General features: G+C 29.0%; 2 protein-coding genes, 1 long non-coding RNA gene and 1 other non-coding gene across 4 annotated transcripts; 1 reads left to right on the forward strand and 3 right to left on the reverse strand.

The window, feature by feature from the left end:
* Nucleotides 1–532: 532 nt before the first annotated feature.
* Nucleotides 533–2,436, reverse strand: LOC101243692 (NAC domain-containing protein). The gene is given in 3 exon segments (NM_001321274.1): nt 533–1,370; nt 1,466–1,743; nt 1,843–2,436. Coding segments are annotated over 3 exon segments (987 nt in total). The 5' UTR covers nt 2,042–2,436; the 3' UTR covers nt 533–860.
* Nucleotides 2,437–11,778: 9,342 nt separating this feature from the next.
* LOC101248003 (2-hydroxy-palmitic acid dioxygenase MPO1) lies at nt 11,779–15,311 on the reverse strand. The gene is made up of 4 exons (XM_004235981.3): nt 14,742–15,311; nt 12,313–12,375; nt 12,158–12,229; nt 11,779–12,064 (listed from the first exon to the last, which is right to left on the reverse strand). Exons 1-4 carry the CDS (start codon nt 15,078–15,080, stop codon nt 11,948–11,950), a joined length of 591 nt encoding a protein of 196 aa, XP_004236029.1. The 5' UTR covers nt 15,081–15,311; the 3' UTR covers nt 11,779–11,947.
* A 1,832-nt stretch (nt 15,312–17,143) lies between these two features.
* TRNAI-AAU (transfer RNA isoleucine (anticodon AAU)) lies at nt 17,144–17,217 on the reverse strand. The gene has a single exon. It is a non-coding gene; the product is annotated as a tRNA-Ile (tRNA).
* A 2,025-nt stretch (nt 17,218–19,242) lies between these two features.
* On the forward strand, nt 19,243–19,699 carry LOC138347369 (uncharacterized). The gene is made up of 2 exons (XR_011220227.1): nt 19,243–19,321; nt 19,406–19,699. It is a non-coding gene; the product is annotated as an uncharacterized lncRNA (long non-coding RNA).
* The last annotated feature ends 1,680 nt before the right edge of the window (nt 19,700–21,379 follow it).

Here is a 21,379-nt window from a genome sequence, read left to right on the forward strand (position 1 = left end):
ATATTTACATTACATTATTGTTGTTACAACTAATCCCCTTGACATTTGGCTAGTTTAATTCCTACAATAAACCATAAATATTACTAGCATATACACTGTCAAAAAAAAAAAAAAAACAGAAGAAAACGACTAGACCCTCAACTATTAACATCATTTCTTTGACAAGACACCACGTGGTTTGGTTAGTAGTTAATACCATGTTTTGACATCTGAAAGTGGTCATAAGCACTTTGAGATTATCTCAATCATGACACAATTATACACAAATTATGGAGGAAGAAACAAAGTCCATGGCATATTGTTTAATTCGAGTATCACAATGTTCTTTGATTTTTACTTTTTTTAACGCAATTCCGTTGTGTCTAAGTCTAGGCTAGTTTTATTAATAAAGTAAAAAAGACTTCAAAAAGAAAAGTACTAATAAAGAGGCGAGATCTTATCTTACTAATCATAATGAAGATAACGCACCTCAAAGCTTGAAATCCATAAACAAAGAAAGTCGTTTCAAAGGGGAAAAAAACAGAACAAGAGATTAGTAAGCCAACCAACCTGATCTCATACAATCACAGGCTAACATTGTTCAAAGTAGTACTGTTTGTTTTTTTTTTTTACAAATTCAATATCACAATAACTAATAACAGGCAGTGAGACAAATGGGAAGTGTAAAATGACAACAAAATAAAATAAAAATTGTGGTAGGAGTATAGTTTTTGGGACTTACTAATATGGTTACTATTGTTGAATGCAACTTAGGGGATTAGTAAATCTATACATATAACAATTAATTTCACACCATAATAGCTATTACTACTACTGAAGCTCTATCTCTGTTTCTTCTTTTTTTGCCTCTACCAAGAATATCAGTAAGTCCAGAAGCAATCAAGATCTTGTTGAGCTGATGTGATTTCAGTGTTCCTATCAGTGCTTATACCTGTTTCTTGGGATACACTGATCATGTCTGTCTCCTTTTTGAAACTCTGATGTCCGTAATTTTCAAGCAAATTCCTTAGCGTTGCGGGATCTTGTATAGGAAATGAACCTGGCTGAGGAAAATTGTGTTGAAGAGGGACATTTTGGTTCCAGGTGAACGAAGTCGGAAGAGAGTTTCTTTGGAAAATGTCGATGGAATTCGAGAGAAGAGGGAAATTAGGTGAATTGTTGAAGGAATTGATCATGTTGTTTTCTTGATTCTTTTGAGTAGTAACATAATTGGAGAAGCAGTGCACGTGGCTAGGCGATGAATCTGTCAATGGTGGCAAAACGGTATTGACCATTTCATTTTCATCAGAATTAGCTCTCACAAGCCCTGAAATGTGAATTTTTTTTCCACCAGTTGTTTTTTGAAATACTCTGCAAATCACCCAATCATTCTGTAAACAAAAAAATAAGAAACAGAAATTAGGAATTGTGAAATCAAAACATGGGGATAAATAAAAACAGAGGATTAATGCATAAAAATTTGTACCTTTACTGTTTTAGGAAGATTGTTTAGTGATAATCTTCCTTCTAATCTATATTCATGAGTTACCCAATTTGTTTTTTCACCTCTTGGAGCCCTTCCTCTGTAAAAAACCAAAGTTTTCTTCATCCCAACAAGAGATCTTCCTCTAAAAATCTCCTTGTCTTTTCCTGTAGCTTTCCAGTAACCTGCAGCAGTTGCCCTGTTTGTCCTCAAACCAGTTGGATACTTCTTGTCTCTCACACAAAAAAAGTACCATTCTTTTTCCCCAATTTTCGCCTTCCCTACAAGAATCACGAAACACAAATAGTCGATCAGATTTACTGTAGCCAGTAATTTTTTAGTTTAACCAGACGACTAAAAAAGGGAGAAATTCAACTTACATGGAAGCTCCCAAGGTTCAATTTTGTTCATGTCAACATCTCCAATAGCAATAGCAGAGAAATTCATATCAACCACTTTCTTAGACAAATAATGAGTAATTAGCTCTTCATCTGTAGGATGAAAGCGAAATCCCGGCGGAAGTTCCATCTGCTGTTGATCATCCATCTTAACACTTGCAGAAAAATTCTCCATCATCATCAAAAACAACCTACACACCCTTTTTTATGATCTTTTTTTTAAAAAATAATCAGGTCGTTAATTACCTAACCGTTCAAAAAAACAACAAGAAATAATACTAAATCAAGATTCAAGAACTAATATAAAGTTCAATGAGAAAGTTGGAGAGAAAAGTAGAGAAATGATTAGAGAAAGGCCATAAATACTGGTTTTTGAAGGAGATGGAGAGAAACGTGAGCTCTAAGGAACTATGGTTTTTAGCCCTTGTTCTGTTATAATTAAAAAAAAAAATCTTAATTTTTCTTCTCATATAAACCTCTATTTATATTTGACTATATACATTTCATCTCCTTAAATAAAGCATGTAATTCTGTCAAAATTTCTTTTGTCATATAGTGGTTATTTTTAACTAAAAGTCGTGTTTTTCTTTGGAACATATAATTTATTTATATTTGGAATTTCTGTTGTGTAATAGTAGCAGTTGAAGAACCTTTCAATTCTTTTGTTGCTTTCATAAGTTGTTTCAACTGTGTACCAGAACTATAAATTCAACATCACTTTATATTATCATCGTATCAATTTATTTTTCTTACTCTTTTTCTTAAAAAAGAAAAACGTTACCATTCTTTTTCCTTACAACTTTTTAGTATAAGACCATAAAATTTAAAAGATTTTATTTTTTCTAGATTTGTTTCGGTCAAAATCAGATAAACAAATTGAAACGGAGGAAAGAATATTTTAAGTAATTTTTTATTAGGTAATTGACTGATTTTCCTAAATTAGCCTTCTCTGTTCAAAATTCTTGACTTTTGAGCGTGTGAAAATGGGCTACCTTAATTAATGAAATAAATGCTAATTTATTTATATCAAGAGAAGATTTACATCATGTACCTGAAATTAGCTTAAATTCCATTTAACCAAGTGAAAATTACCTTTATAACCCTATATTTATTTTCATTTGAAATAAAAATAGTTAAGTTCATACCAGTTTTCCGCATAATCTCCATGCTGTTAGTTTTCTGATTAGACACGTTAACCCTCACATTATAAAACGGAAAATTAGTCCAAAAAGTCTTAAGCTTCTTAAAGGCCTTTCATACTTTCAATTCACAATCATACGAGACTTCAATTAAAAAGGACCATTTTTGTATAACAATGTTAAAAAAGATGTTTGGACAACGATAAAGTTGTTTTTACGTGATTTATATGTCATGAATTTGAACCGTGAAAACAGCAATTAATGTTTACATTAGAGTAGTCTATCTACGTCATATCCTTTGTCACTTTGTGTGATATGTCCTTTTCCTGAGCTTTACGTGAACGCTAGATGTTTTGTGCATTATATATATGATTGTTAATTAACAGTTAACTAATCTAATTTAGTGTAAATATCGAGTGCTTTACTTAATTATCTTTTCAATTAGCAGTTTCTTTTAACAATATTCTGTTATGTATCCCAATTTGACACTAGAAAAAGGGACTTTTAAGGGGTGTTTTCTCTTGTAAAGCAATTTCTGTTGTGCAACTAAATAGTAGAAGCCTAGAAGGTCATTAGAAATATTAATTGTTGTAATCTAGAAGCACTAATAAAGAACTAGGGCTCATGAGAAGATACAAACATTTGGGTGATTGGGTGTAAAAAAGTTCACTCAATTAAAAATATTACTCTTTTGGACTCATCTTCAACTGTTTTTTAATGTTTTTTTTTCATTCAAAATTTAATATTCATATTAAATATTTAATTATTCTCATTCATTATACCATAAGATACGTCAAAAAGAATCATTTACTAACATAAATTTTTTTTCATATTTATGATTTACAAATTATTAATAAATTATAAAAAAAATTTATACTTAAAATTGAAATCTTTAATTAAGGGCCCGTTTGGATGTGCTTAATAAAAGCAGCTTTAAAAAAGTACTTTTAAAAGTGCTGAAACTTATTTTAAAAATAAGCAGTTATGTGTTTGGATAAAAGTGCTGAAGTTGTTATGTCAAACGTGAAAAGGGATAAATGGAAGAAAGAAATGTTAGGGTTATATGAGTAATTTGGAGATTGTATAAAAATATTAAGCACAAAAAGATAAAAATGTGGTCAACTTAAAACAGCTTATAAGCTAAAAATAAAAAAGCACCCTTACCCCAACTTTTAACTTTTGGCTTAAAATAAGTTTTTTTAAACTTAAAATAAGCTATTTTGAGTATTGCCAAACAGCTAAATAAGTCAAAAACCAGCTTTTAAGTCAGTTTGACCAGCTTTTAAGCTGAGCCAAACAGGCTCTAAGAACGGAATATTATAGCTATCCCCACTAGGACCACCAAAAATCATTTGATTTACAACCGTTTTATGTACTTACAAAAAGCTTATTATTGCAGGCCATCATGTCTTTTTTTTTTTTGTTCAATTATAGCCTTCTTGAATGTGCTCTATTCTTCGCACAATACTTTTACGATGCTTAGTAGTTGCGATGAATATATGTATATTGATAATATAAAAAATAATTAGTAAACTTTAATTCGTTATAGAAATTAGTTTTTGTTACTTTTTTTTAGAGATGATAATTTGTAATTATACCTTTTTATTCTTCTAGCTAGGGTTTGGTTGGTCCATCATTGATGAGAAGGGGAAGAATTTAAAACTTGTACTCTGAACCCAAATAGGAAAATTTAGAGTTAAAAGCATACAACAAAACGACATTTGTTATTACTAATCTTTAATTAATATGAGTACATTCAATCACTAGTTAAATTGAAATCTTCATTTTTTATTTCAATATAAAATGAAGTGTTTGCTTTAGAGGAAAGAAAAGGCTTCAATATTGAATTTATTTTAATTTAATTTTAATTTAGACAATGTATGAAACGTTTTTGTTATATCAAACTAATTAAGACACTTTATTTTGTTTGGTAATTGAAAATGATAGTGTGTGAACACTTCATAATTTATTCATTTTTGTTGTCCTAATATAAAAATGGTGGGTTTTTTTTTTTTTGCACCTAGACAAAGAAGGTTATAGTGTGACTATGTCAATGTGAAAATAGAGGTGCATTTACTATAGTAAACAATAATGACAACCATATACTAATAATTTACACTTTTAAAGGAAATTTATCATATAATTGAAGAACCATGTAAGAAGAGCAAATCCAAAGGAGAGAATTAAAAAAAAAACATTTAATAAGTGCAAAAGTTTATAGTACTAGGACTATGTTCTAACTTTTCGAAATATTTGAAAATGTCACAAAATTTTACCTTACAATGTTTAACTGCTATTTAACTGAGGTTCAAGAGGAAAATAAATTTTTTAAATGTCATGTAGTAACTTCGAATTTATGATATAAATATTAAATTTAGTCCATAAAATTATGATTCATTCAAGTATGAATGAATTTGGGTAGAGATATTGTTACTTATATTCATTGGTGGATCAATTTGAGCATCACCCAAATTAACTCGTTTAAAAGTCAAGAGTTAATTTGAACAATCTATGTAACGCATAACAAAACTGAAGTATATATAAAAAAAAAATAATTTTTTTAATTTGGGGTTGATTGGATATAGTCATCATAAATTATTAATAAGAAAAAGTCCTTGTTATGTTTGATTTAGTAATTAAACAAACTACGTTTATTAATATAGAGTGATTTTTGTAGTTGGGTGGATTAATTAGCTATACTGCACATTGTTCAGTTCAAATCCGTTCATTTTGATCTAAACAAAATCTTAAATAGACGATATCTCTACTTATTTATTGATTCAATTTTTTTTTTTAATTCACCTAAATTTAGCTCTAATCAATTCATCTAAAACACCCTAAAATTAACAATATATTCATAGCAAAAGAAGTCCTAAAATTTACAAATCTTTTATAGGATAGGACCCCTATCTTATCTCTTACTTCTTGTAGAAAAGCCTAATTAATTATTGTGAACCAAAAACTATTTTCATATATTAAAAAAAAACTGAAAAATGACAAGTGGCCTTTATTTTTCTTAAAATAAAAATAGCAATAGTAGAACTTTCTTATTAAGGAAAGAAACCTAACTATAGGAGGGCCATCTGTCCAAGATTGCTTTTTCTTAATTAATCAAAATTAGATTAGTACTATAATCTTATTTTAATAACATTGAACCGTTCAGATTGGCTTAAATAGTCAAACATTCATATCAGCCACCAAAATTTGCCTAATGAAGAAAAAATAGTTAGTGCCGTCATATATAGCCAATAAAAATCAACATCAAAATACAAACACTTGGCTACTGTCAATTGATCAAAGAAAGAAAATATTTTAAAATAAAAAAAAATAGTATTTCAAAACTATTAAAAGAAATACTATTTCGTTTGTATTTTTCAATTTATATGACACATTATTTCTTTTTAATTATCAATTTAAAAAGAATAACACATTTCTTTACTTGACAATTATTTGACGACACTATCAACATTTATGCATTCCAATTATTTGGTAAAAAGTCTAAAAATGTGTAAGGATAGTTTGAAACATTACAAACTTTTCTCATATTTCTTAAAATTCATGCTCAGTCAAATTACGTCATATAAATTGGAACGGAGAGAGAGGATAATTAAGTTGCAACCTTTCTCATAATAATATGATTAAAATACATCTTAAATAGTGGATCAAAGTTCATAAAATTTGACTCTTGAGAAACAAAACGTTATAGTGAAAGCGAACACCGAGGGGTTAACTTAATTCTGGTTAGACTGGTTTAGTTTAATTAACTCTAGGGTTGACCACTAAACTGAAGGATTAGGCCAAGTCCTGTTTCTTTTGTTCCAACACATACCAAGAAATGAGACAGCTAGCTTGGCTTACAAGAATATTGGTTCTTATTGAAAAACAATAATTTGGAATAAAATTAGGTAATATATATAGGTCACTTTTGAATTCTTTACTGTTTGCTTTCTATACTTAATTCCCAAATCTTTAAAGTAATTTTATAAAATATGATATAATGATTGACTGATTCATCATTGCAATGCCTAACTATCAATTTATAATAAGATGGTGATAACTATTTTGTTTTTTGGTCAGCTCATTGTGATCATAATTTTAGGTCCAAAGCACATAGCAATTGCCAACAAATAGCTTATGCATTATTTAAATTAGGTTTTATTATCTATATGGGCTTATGTGTCACTTTTTCTTTCTATATGTGAATGCGAAATTTTCGAGTTTGGAGTCTAAAGGGTATAAAATATTAACAAAAATTTCAAAACGGTATATACAATTTTAAATTAACCAAAACGGTAAAATTGCTGGAACAACAGCGATTTCCTCCACCGGAAAAGCAAAATCGCTGCTACTGCAGCGATTTTGCAAAATGTGATTTTTTTTAAAAAAAAAAAATCAAGAAAATAGCTGCCTAAGCAACGATTTGATGAATTTTTTATTTTAAAAAGAAAATGAAAATTTATTAACCAGTACAGTTTGGTTCTGGACTTTGTCATATACCGTTTTGAAATTTTTATAAAAAATTTTATATACCATTTTAAAATTTTTATTAATATTTTATACCCTTAAGGCTCTGGACTTTGTCATATTCAAAAGTTTTATAAGGTCTGACCAAAAAATTATAAAATCATTTACTTGATAAATCAAATTAATGATTTCACATTTTCAGAATTGATTCTTTCTGTTTATAACCAGTACAGTTTGGTTCCTTTCTTTATTTGAAGGTTATCCTTATATTTTAATACTTAATATATATTAGTCTGTTTAATAAAACTTTCAAAATCTGCTTATAAACAAATTAATAGTCGATGAATTAAGTGATTTACTTTGAATTCGATACGGGATTAGCATGTTACTATATACTACTTATTAATCAGTCACAGGTTTTGATTTTTTAAATTCTTTAATTTGTGTCTAATGGAAACAATACATATGATTATAGCTACTGGTTACTATAAAAGTTCACATAAATTTACTAGCTTTAATAGAGATTTATATTTCTTTTAATAAATTAATTAAATTTTTATTTAATTTAAAATTATAGTTGAAACTGATAAATTTTAAATCGTGAATCTGAGTCCATCATATGTATAATCAATAGCATCATGACACATTGACATGGTGTGCTAGTTCAGATTTTTTAATTTTTAATAGATGGAGATGATATAGCAATACTCAATTTACAGAAAAATAACATTATCCATTAGTACATGATGTGTGCAAATATTAATCAAGATCTTGTTTGCAAAATATAATAAAACGATTGTAATTATAACGATGACGACGGTGATGACGAGAATAAATAAATAAATAATATAATATAATTAATAATGATTATATATAATCTCATAAGGAATTAGGAATATACTTAATTAGCCAGAAATAGTTGCTCTTTCTAATCTCATAATCTCTGTAGTCGTAATATGAAACATCTAGATGTCTCTCTTAATATACTAATTAAATCATGCTAGATGTCTTAATATACTAATGCTATTGATGATAATCATAACGCTCTAGCAATTAATATATTTAAAAATGGGTGAATTATTAAAAAAGGATAATATTTTAATTTAAAAAAAAAATATTCAAACTACTATTGCCCTTTAATTTTTAATACTAGCTAGTCATTCTTTCAATTTTTATTTTAACAAACAAATTGTTATATATTACTCTTTTCTAAGAAACAAGTTTAAATCTTCAATATATAATATTATGGAAGTTAATATTATTTAGAGGGTTATTACTTTATCATTTCAGAATGTATTATATTATTATGAATACATTTAAATATATTGTATCGTTTTTCATCGTTATAAATATTAATTAGGACAAACCTAAAAGAGAAGTGCGATATACGCCGGATATAATTGTTATAAAATATGTATAAATGAAATATTAGTCATTGTATAAAACAGTATTAGGCCTCATTGACAACCCAAACCGGAAATTAAGCACCACGTAATAATTTTTTGGTTCAAAATAATCAATTAAAGAAATGATGTCACAAGTTTATTTGAAAATTGTTTGGATGATTTCACTTCAATTTACATTTTTTATAACCTTCTTTGCTCTCTAATGGTTGAAAACGAAGTATCTCAAATTAGTTTAATAAGAGAAACACCAAGAAATGATAGATAAAATCATCGACAAATATGATGTAATGGATAAATTTTCTCATTAATTAAAAATTACGTTCAAATTTCGAAAAACAGATGTGTGGTAGAGAATTATATCTCCTTTAAGAGTCCTACACAACAAAAATTTATATTAATTAAGTTGTAAAAATCGAACATATAATAGCTCTACCAGAAAAGGGCTTTAAAGTAAACAAATTGATAGAAGATTATTAAAGAAATATTTTTTGGGAATTTAATAATGATCTCTATATTTTAGATTTTGAGATTTTCTTTTATTAGCTAATATTTGATGGTTTGCCAAATTTAACTTTTAGCCAAATTTAACTTTTATTTGAGTGTATAAAGAATTTCTCACACTATTTGTAACACAAATAATTTTTTTTTAATTATCTCTAATAATAATAATAATAATAATTTTTATAGAAGATTAACGGTCTCTCAACAAATTAGTGATGGAAGGGTCCCATTAATCATAGTACTTATATGCAAATTTCACACGAAACCTTTAATTTAATGTGGGAAACAAAACAAAAATACAAGAATGTCACCCCTTAATCACACTTCTTAGTTCTATTCTTGTAAACATTTTTAGGATGTTTTTTGTGGTAGTTATCATATGATTGATCACTTTTATTGCTTCATGCGTATAATACATAACTATTTTTTTTTTTACCAAAAAATAAAAATAAAGTTTCTAGTCATTGTCATTTATTCTATTTTTTTCCTCTAATTTTTTCATTGACTTTGCGTCATGGTATGTAATTTTTACTCTTTAAGGTCATTTCAAGTTAGTTCTTCTTGTGTAACTATTTATTTTTTTCTTCCTAAAATTACAAACTTTTGTTAACAAATCGCAGGATTTCAGTTAGACGCAGGAAAATTAATTAATCAAATAATTGAAAAAAGACAGTCTCCATAGAGGCTTAATATTAATCAATTGGGTGTATTTGTCACATACAAAATCAATTAACCGTTTGGTTGTGAGTCATTTTAATGTAAGGGAAAAGGGGCAAACACACGCAAAAAAACTTACCCGCATTGGATATCTACACCAAACTAATTCAATTTTTATTATTATGTGATTTAATGAAGTAAAAAACATGTTAATTATTCAAAGTTAAATAAAATGTACTATAAATTTAAACACATAGCATAAACGTATTGAATTGGTGTAATCACCCGATGCTGGCAAATTTGCAATTTAAAGAAAAAAATATAACATTTTTTAAAGGCTAATGCATAGTTAATGAGAAACTATTCAAGAGTACATTAAAGATTCTTTTTCCCTCAAGGCCTATAGATTAAGATCCAAACCATATTGGTTTTTCTGTTTTAACAAGAGAAACATGTGGTCGCTATCGCGCACAGGGGTAAAAATCATATTCCTATGCAATAGTTTACAAACCACACATGAGAAGTAACTGGCACTAGGTATGTCTGGTGCGACGAGCTCAACCCAAAGATAAGCTCCTCACTCAAGGGCTTCGAACTAGAGACCTCCAACCAGGGGCGTAGTCACATGTATGTCAGGGCGTCTAATTGGACACCCTTTGTTAGAAAAAAAAAATACTACATATACAAGTAAAATGATAAACGAAGTGATTAAATAATATATTTTGGACATCATCGACATAATAGGTTGTTATAGTCTAATGGTTTAAGATGTTTTGATTGAGTGTTTAGACATCTTTAATGAGCCGATGCAAATAGCTTTTGTTGATTAAATTTTGACCCTCTCCGTGAAATTCCTCATGGATAGATGGACTGAAACTAATAATTAACAATAGAGCTCAAGCTTGATCTTTTATTGCTTAAATTTACAAGAATGATTGACAATAATTGAAGTGGGCTGGTTGGGTAGCTCTGGCATGATCCCTTTGAAAGGTGCATATAGAGATAATAGGCCTACCAGAAATAATTAAGTAGAAGAAAATAATAACATCTAAATCAATAGGCCCAGCTGATGTCTCCTTCCTTGCCATTTTCTATTTCAATTTTGTGAAGGAACGAACAACAAATCCAGAAAACTGGTATGTCAGACGTATCTCTATGTCACATTCTTTTCTTGTTAATCTAAGCACCTTGATACAATGTAAACTAATAACAATTTACTGTACCATTCATCTTCTAGTTAACGCGTATGCACATTTGGGACAATGGAACATGTTTATGAGAGAGCCAACGAGGAGCACGCGAGACCAGCATGCAACAGTGATGGATGAAACAGAATTTAGACTATCGTACATTATATTAAAGGAATGAACCAAAAAACCTGGGTAGAAAAAGAGTAGGGGTGAATTCGTAGGACGGATACTGCACATTCTTCCCTTCCTGTCTGTACATCACACAAACAAGTGATGGCAAGATGAAACAATCAAAGCAACATCTTCACTTCAGCTTGATCATGATCCATGCCCATGAGAGCTTGTTATATTTCTTGAATAAACCCAAAATAACCTTTTTTTTTAAAAGTGAGGAAAAAGAGTGTTTAATCATTCATGCACTAATGGTGCAGAATGTGCTGCCTATAAAGAAGTAAGTAGGTAATCCACTGCCCATCTATCAGAATCCTTCATAAATGGGAAGATGCATCACATCAAAACCCACAAATACTTCACCACTAGTCAAACTACAGGCTAAAAGCATTTTATAAAGAGTTGATTTCATAAAGGATATATACAAAACCAAGTTTTTGACTTTATCAAGTATACATACAAAAACCAACTTAACGTGTACAAGAGCAGTTCAGATTCGAACAAACTTCGATCATTTAACTGATACAATTAGAATAGGTAATAACCTTGCTTATCAAATTTAAGATATCTTTTTCTGTTTCTTCTCCTGCCATTCTTTGATTTCAGCATCAATTGTTGCTTTCACTTTTGAATGAAACCCAGGGTATGGTTCATAGCCAAAAAGAGATTGGAGGGCCTGTGTGGTATCAATAAGCCATGAAAACATTAGATAATGCAACCACTGAAAGTACTTGTCTCCTAACATAGATGATAGACTTAGTATAAATACCTCAAGGAGAACAAAGAACGGTGCCATAAGGAAAGCTTGTGCAAGATTGTCCAGAAGGGCAGGTGCTCGCTTCTACAAAAGTGAATAACAATATCATGCAACCACATTAATGGAAGCTTTGAGAAATAATGCATAAAATTACTACAAATGGTCACCTCAAACACTCCATGACCTATAAACTGTCCAGTCCAGCAGAACAATTGAGCCGCTAGAACAACCTGGACATGTGTTCGTCATAGTTAGTACCAACATCACATACTTGATTCAAGAAGAACTAGATAGATTCAAATGTATTACAGACCAAACAGATCATGCATTATACATCTTTGTCCGGTCCATATGAGAATTTCCACGTACTAATTAGTTATGGTTCTTTTTCTTTAATTAACCATGGTGTCTGGGTCAGCTTGTGCGTGCCTCAACTAATTCCACGGGGTGCCTGTAGGAATTGCTATTGGGGCAAGGCAGAGGTGGGGTTTGTACAAAAATAGGCCCAGGTTCACAAAAGTAAGCAGATCAAAGAACTTTACACATTTAATACTTCCATGGGAAAAGTGACCTAAAATAGAATTAGGAACAATGGTAAGTAAAAGGGTTTATCTTAGAGCTTAGGGTGCTTTGTTGTCTTCAGTAATCCAACAGAAACTTCAAACTTGGGATTATTATCAAACTTCTTCAAGCTAAATTAAAACATTGGGAGAATATAGTGGTTTAGACAAAAGATTTAACAATTAAAGAATGAAATGAATAGCAAAGGACAGAGAATAAAGTGGTTTAGACCAAAGATTTAACGATCAAAAAATGAAACAGATAAATTTTAACATCTATAGGGTATAGTGTAGAAAAGGTAAAAAAAAAAATTAATATCTTTTACAAGCACACAGAGTGAATAGTGACTAACCATATGGGGAAAAAATAGAAATGAACTTGCTAACTCTGTAATTGAAATGCCCCAATTGCCATCCCTAGGTTCTTGCTAACTCCCACAAGCATAGGTACAGGTTAACTATGCAATTAGTTATTGTTTCTTGACCTCTAACAACAAATAGATGAGAACCAAGTTTGACCAAACCCAATGAACTGCTATAGATAAAGAAGTCAAGAGTTAGATCCTTGTCGCACATAGAGGACCCAGACATCTAAACTATTTATGAAGATAAATTATCAAAGGATGAGTTGTCTATGGTTAAATTCAAGGTAAATGAGGAGAAAAACATCCACACTCGGTGTACCAGCAAAACTATAGAGTTAAAAAGCTGAAGGCATAGACTGGTCATTTGTAATGTATATGTTGTGTCATGAAGAGTGGAACGCGGGCAGTACACAACATGATAGTTACATGACAATACTCTTGACAGAAAGCTGTGAAATTGATCAGTTAACTCAGCTGAATGACCAGATCTTTAAATGGATCATCAGTGTTGTGTCAAAGATGTGCAAATTAGCTACATTACAAGAAAAAACCTTAAGCTCCTCTCTTTAGCTTTTGCTAGTTGAGAATACAGGAATAGAAACTAAATGACTGCTTTAGGTCAGTATGAGAAATGCAAGTGAAAAGTGCACGGGACAAACAAATGACAAATGATCTGAAAGGAACTTAAGATTGACAAGTTGAACTCCGTATTAGCATATTCCCAAATTTTCTTCGGCTCAATCTACATTGCCTATAATATTTTTTCAGCAAAACTCCTATAACCTGTTTCCGGTTCCAGTTGCAATATCTAGCCTGTCCAACTGGTGTAATCAGGAGTTGTTCCTGATTGCATGTTAGTGCAGGTAAAGTGTGACATACAGAGATAACCACTAATTTACTTGAAAGGCAACTTGTTTAACCTTTGAGTGAAATTAAACGGATTAGAGCAATGTAGATTCAAACAATTCATATAGTTGACTCCAATTAGTCCAGATTGAGGTACTTGAGTGATTGATGAAAGGGTGAAGCAATATACTAACAGATCAAGCAAAAGGGAACAAATTGTGATGCTAAGTATGATAGTAGGCAAAGAAAAAAAGAATGTAAAAGACAGTTTGGTTTCAGAAAAAATCAAAATATCGCTTGATATGACAATAGGCTGAAAAGTTGTCTAGAAAAGTAGAATGAACAATCAAGGAGAACAAACAAAGAGGTAAGAGTGCAATTGAAAGCATTTCATCAATTCACCATCTCATCTAAACACACAAACTCACATATCCTCAATGTTGTCATGTTTTCCCTTCTCATGAGTCAAAACTATGCGAACTTTGACCAACATTCTAACATATATATTTTCATCAAATCAACATGATAAATGTTGCAACTTTTAGCACTTCCCTTATAGCATTTGAATATCTAAATCTTAATTGTAAAACATTGAGTTGATCTAATCCAATTTAGCTGCCAAGATAAGTCAAACTAACTCTCTAGAACCCAAACAAGACTAATAATTTTTGCCTGTTTCTAAATCGACTCTTCTCCAACATAATTTGCAATATCCCAAAACTACGGCAGCATACCATTAATTCAATAATACTCCATAGACCACAAAAAGATTAAAACTTGAAAGGAAATACAAAAGCTACACATGAAGGGGGGGAAACGCTTTACCTTCCAGGCGAGAGAGAACCCCAATTGACGAGCAACCATACCACTGGAAACCCAACAAATGAAACATAGCAAAGCAGCCAATGAGCCAGCTTTCTTGTCCAAACACACGTAGAACAGTGCATACCCCAAAGTAAGCAAAAACCCATAATTAAGGACCAATGAACTGTGCTCACAAAGCTGAATCGGAGGTAAATTGAAAAGTGAGGGCGTAAATTCGAAAAGAATAAGAGCAGTGAACACGATAGGCCACACAAACACCATGTGAATCAATACATTCACTGGGTTGCTATGGTAAGCTCCATAGAATGCAAATTGTTTCTCTAAGTCAAATATTTCCATCTCTCAATCGATGGATTCCGATGAAATTAGGCTTCAAATATAAAGCCGTGAAGGTAACTTTTCCTTTTTTTTATTTTTTTTATTTTATAAGATAATATGATTAAAGAATTGAACAAATTGGAAAGGCTACTCCTTCACGATATCGTCAAAGTCCGTGTGCAGCTTCTTTTCTCGACCCCAGTAGCGTCCTGTAGTTTCAAACCCATGTCAAAAATTTATGTCGTATATATCAATTAAATATAAAATTTTATAAATATATATATTAGATTAGGGATGTTTATTGATTAGTTTATATTGATTATTCGATAAAATTAAAGTCAAATAAACTTAATCGGTTTTATAATTATCAAAAAATCAAATCAAATTAAATATATTATACATTTATCGATTTGATTATTTTCGATTTTTGATTTGGCTTGATTTGGTTCGATTATTAACCATCAATAAAAATAAAAGAAACAATTCATTCAAAACATGAAAAAGTGACAACAATCCATTCAAACAAAAAAAATATTTAGAATGCATGTTATAATAAAACTTTCGATCATTGAATTTACGGAATAAAACTTCAAAATCCACTATTTTGGCATTAGAATGAAGAGACAATGACATTTTCCGTCCCACAAAGAATTTCGATAGACACTTATATACATGAAACCAATAAGAAAAATGTTCTCACCTTGGAGAAGACTTTTTTTTTTCTTTAAGTAAATTATAAATAATTTCTGATGAAACATATATAAAATCGTTTTTGAATATAAATATTATGTATGATAATAAAATTTATGCATAAAACATGTTGGTTTGGCTCGGGTATTTCTTCGATCTTTCGAACAAAATCATAACCAAACCAAATACTATCGATTCTTAACAATCTAAAACCAGACGAAATCAGAATCCAAATTAAATTAAATTATTTAATCAATTTGATTTGATTTTTTGATTTGAATCAATTTTTATCCAAATCATGAAAACCTCTACATTAGATCATGGGTATTTTTTTTTTCGAAAAAGGATAATTTTAACAAGAAAAAAAAGAAAGATGTAGGTTATTTGGGCACTTTGTAGTGCATTTTCAGCGTGGTGAATGAATGGACGAGACGATTGTGAAGGTTTAGTTATGAGTCACAATCAATGAATTGTTCTTTAGTTGTTTTTTCAATTAAAGTTGCAAACATTAAAGCTTCGATTAATAGAAACTTAATTACACCAAAACTTACCTAACAAGAATGTTCGGTCATTGACCCTCAACTTAGTAAAATAAGACTACTTATTATTAAGAGATTGTCTGGCTTAAAAAGTGAAAATATTCGAGATTATACTAAAATCAGGATTATAATTTACATAACTTATACCACCTTTTAAATAAAGATAAAGTCGAAAGAAATAATACTTTCTTCATTTTAAATTAATTAAATTGTTAAAATATTTTTAATTTATAAATTAACTTAATCGTGCAATATTCAAGATTATTTTTTGTATATTCCCTTTATTAGTTAGTATTAGAATTAGTTATTTTAATCATAAATATACAAATAATAAGGGTAAAAAATGGAAATCATGTCTAATTTATACCTTAATATTCTTTTCTTGAAAAGTGAAAAAAGACTCAACAATTCAATTAATTTAAAATGGATAGACTATCAATTTTAACTAATAAAAATTATAACTCAACCAAATATGAATAACTTTACTCTAAAAATTTAAAGTGATATAACTAACCCATCTAATTCATAAACCAAAAGTCTCTTTAATAATTAACAATTTCACTGTAAAAGATCTCAACAATTCAATTAATTTGAAATGAATAGAATATTCAATTTTAACTAATAAAATTAATATGAATAATTTTACTCTTAAATTTAAAGTGGCATAACTAACCCATCTAATTTTTATGAACCAAAGTCTCTTTAGGAATTAACAAGTTCCATTAGGAGTATATTTATTAGGTTGGAAGTGTACATCAAATATCTCAATTTTCTTTAGTTGGTGAAAATTTACTAGGTATAGTATATTTTTGTGGTAAAAAATAAAAAAGTACAAAAATAAGATGTAAAAAAAGATGGCCCATGCAGGTCTCGAACCTGCGACCTTCGCGTTATTAGCACGACGCTCTAACCAACTGAGCTAATGGGCCAGTTTGGTTAGCCGTTGTGCTGTATTAAATAATCGTTTAGCTATGATTCAGAGCAATGCAGAAGGTGACCAAGATATTGGGCCTGGGCTAAACAACAGAGAGGCCAGAAAATAAGATGGCCCAATAACAAATTTGCTTGGGATGAAGATTTAAAGATGGAAGATTATGATATTATTGAGTAGAATGTGTATTTCTACTTGTATCTAAACTTATCGTCCTCATTCTTATTCCTATTCTTGATTACTTGTTATTATAGTATTTTATATTGTAATTCATTAGTTTGAGAATTGTGATTGTGTTCTAAAGTTAATAAAGTGAGGAGTTCTAATTTTTTTTTACATAATTAAGCTACGAACGAACAAAGTTTATGTACGGATTACCTTTTCTTATTGATCGATTATCCGGTAAATGGAGCCCGTGATTGAAAATAAACAAAATATGCTATCAATTTTAAAATAGGAAGCTTCAAATAGATGCTAGGTAATTAAGAAAGGGATATCGCTAATTGATGTGAATTAATGCTAGGTAATTAAGATGTAGCAGAGATTCTTCAAGTATCATGTAAATTGCAGCAATTGTATTAATTTATCGTAGGCAACATATGATTATTGGTGTAGGACTGACAAAATAAAACAAAAAAAAAATTTGCTATTTAATACTCTTTCCGTCCGGTATTATTTATCATAATTTTTATTTTTAGATTCAGATTATAAAAAGTTTGACAAACATTTTAAGATTGTTTTTTAAGCATATTAATATGCAAAAAAAAAGTTGTAATTTATAGTACTTTTCATATAGTTTTAGAATATTTAATTTTTTTGTTTAAAATATCGAATTAGTGTGATCTAATTTACCTTTAAAAAATAATCAAATTGACTTTCGATAAGCGCAACATGAACAGAGAAATTAATAAAATTTGATATAAGTATATATAACTCAATTTTACGACGAATGACTGACCAAATAAAATAAAATAAAAAGCTATTTAATAGTAAAATTTGACATTAGTATATATAACATAATTTTTCGATGAAAAATATCTTCAAATATTCCAAAAATCATCTAGATAATAACAAATTATCCTTAGTAAGTTATTTCGTCATATTTATAACTTACTCGTCACTAAAATATAAATAATAGGATATATAAACTTATGACATGACCTAATAAAATGATTTGTATATTTTATGAATGAGATTATTATTAGGTTATAGCTGACAAAGACTATAGTTTATAATACTCCCAAAAGAAACGAATCCCAAGATGTTGAAGAATCAATGAGACAAGTAGGCATGGAGAAACCAGCAGTTCCAATACCATTGGCGATTCGAAGACCTCATCATGCTTCTTCGTAATGTTTCCAACCATACCTATTTATTTTTATTCGAATAAATTTCTACACATCTCAATTAATTTGACAAAAATAAATATATACGATGAAAAATAAAAGTAAACATTTACTAATATTTTTTGTAATGTACACAAATGGATATTGGATGTGGTAGATGAACTATTGGAGAAAAAGAATATTAAGGCCACACTCAGCTCGATCTAGTGGAATATAAATTTACCTGGTTCGTACTTATTTTAATGCACACCACATATCTGATTGAATTGGACAAAAAATAAAATAATTATTGAAACTATAATATCCGTGGTCTAAGGGGAATAAGAGATGTAACAATTTTATTTTTTGATTCTTTTTCTACTGCCCATATTATTTTTCACCGTCTCAATAAACTATTGAACTCCTTGTAACATCGTTTGATGTATTATTAATAAGTAATAATGTTACTACTGAATATTAGAGGAGAATTAATCATATTCTAAGTGAAAGATTTTAAGATAATACGTTACTTCACTATGTAAAGGCTCATAAATTCAAAAGGGAGTTACATACATACATTAATTCGGAATAGTAAAAGGAGCATTGACTAGCAAGTTTTTTTTTTCTTCTCAAAATATAACGTTTATTTCTCATAAATGAGGTGTATATATATATATAGAAGTTCATATAGTGAAAAGAGGAATATAACCATTTTAGGTATGGAGAAAGCAACCATGAAGTTGATTCATACCATGACACTTTTTATTATTGCAATAGGTATGTAATTCTCTTGCATCGTCTCTTTAATTTTCTCATAAATCACGTCTAAAATGACTAATATATTTATTTATATATATATAGATTTTTTTTATTTTAAAGTGGAAGCTTATCCAAATGAATGTTTAAAAGATGAAGATTGTGAACACGTACGTCGTGATGGTTGCACACCTTTTTGTGATTGGGGAGAAGTTTGTGATTGTTATGGACCGCCACATATTACAAATGATGAAGTAGTCGATCCAAATTTATCTCATGGTTAATTTTCATTATTATTTATTGAATTTTGTATACAAGGATTTATGGATTGTTTTGGTTCTATACGATTAACTAATGTAAATCATTCTTCCTCAATGAATCCTTTTAAGAAGTTTATCATATGAAAAGACTAATAAATTTTGTCAACTTGGTACAAATAAATGCTATTAAGATATTGGAGTTAAATGAGTGTATGTATGTATAATTGATTCTATGTATTCAACTTTGTTACTCTTGATAGTGATTCAATTCACTTATTTTAAAAGTAAAAAGATCCAAATTAAAGAAGTAGAGGATCAAGAGTCGATTAGTACTAGTGGTTGAAGAGGTTATATTTCTCTTGATTTATAAATTATCACATAAAAATGAGTTTCCATAATATTCATTTAAAGAAATACGATAATAAATTTTTGAATCCCAAAAATATTTAGTAATGCACACTAAATATATGTATTTAATTGACCAATGAACTACCTCTCCATAGTTGTTCTTCGTACAAAATATCTTCTTTCCCCTTACCTTATTAATGATTAAACCTAAGGGGACCAAAGCTACGGCGTACACAAGTTTTATGTCATGTGCTATCAGCCTATCACATATGGATAATGGATGTCATATATGAATTGAGCCACTATTTTTTTTAAAAAAAGATAGCGATAAACAAATTTCATAGTAACTAAATAAAAAAATTGTTATTATTTTAATTAATGGTAAATAATTTTATTTTCTACTTAAATTTTTTTAGTGAAATTGTTTCAACACGCTGTAAAAGGTTTAATAAACCTGTTAGGCTTGAATCTTTTAGCCCTTTTCAGGTCAAAATAGTTTGTCAAGTCATTTTAGGACTAAATGACATATTCATTATTGGGCGGCTTATACGAGTCAAAATACTGAATACATAAAATGAAATTTGGGCTAATTTTGACTCGTACAAGAATTTTGTCAACTGTTAATGTAATCATTTGACTATTTTTTTGGTTAAGTTAATTATTTATCAAAATTATAAGGACACATAATTTCCTCAACCAAAAATTATGTCCACACTCAGTTTTAGTGGAACACAAATTTAACACGTTGGATCCATTTCAATGCACACCACATATCTACGTTGAAGTTACCTCTTTTGTTTTCTTTCTCTTCGCATTATTTGAATCGGACAAAAAAATTATTTAAATCATATAATATAATATAATATAATATGTTAAAATTATAGATATCAAAAAAATAAAATTTTATTAAAATTGTAATAAATTTCGAAGTATCATTTCAACATCACTCTGATAAATTTTATTAAAATTCTATTATTATATTTAAATAATAATAAAAAAAAAGGTAATTAATTTGTAGTGTAAAAACAGAACTTCTAATTTTCAGATATCACTTTTTTATTTTAAAAAGATATTATTTTTCTTCGATAAACATAGTCAAACATCTACTCCAACAATAATAACAACCAAAAATCCTATTAGGTGATTTGTAAAAATAGTAAAATATGCATAGATTTTATCAATTCGTATCTGTATCTAAAAAGTAATAAAATACGTGTAAATTTTACTCATAGTATCTACATCGTATATATTTTAATGGTAATATAAGCATCCACATATTACGTATATCAAATCTAAACAATAACATCTGCATCATATATGTTTTAACGGATCTATGAGCATCCACGTAATAATATTTGCATCGAATATATTTTAACGAGATTATGAACATCCTCATAATACGTCTAATTCAAATCTTATTAATAGTATCTGTATCGTATATATTTTAATGGAATTACGAGCCTTCACATAA

This window comes from Solanum lycopersicum, chromosome 3, assembly GCF_036512215.1.
Source record: "Solanum lycopersicum chromosome 3, SLM_r2.1".
Taxonomy (NCBI): Eukaryota; Viridiplantae; Streptophyta; class Magnoliopsida; order Solanales; family Solanaceae; genus Solanum; species Solanum lycopersicum.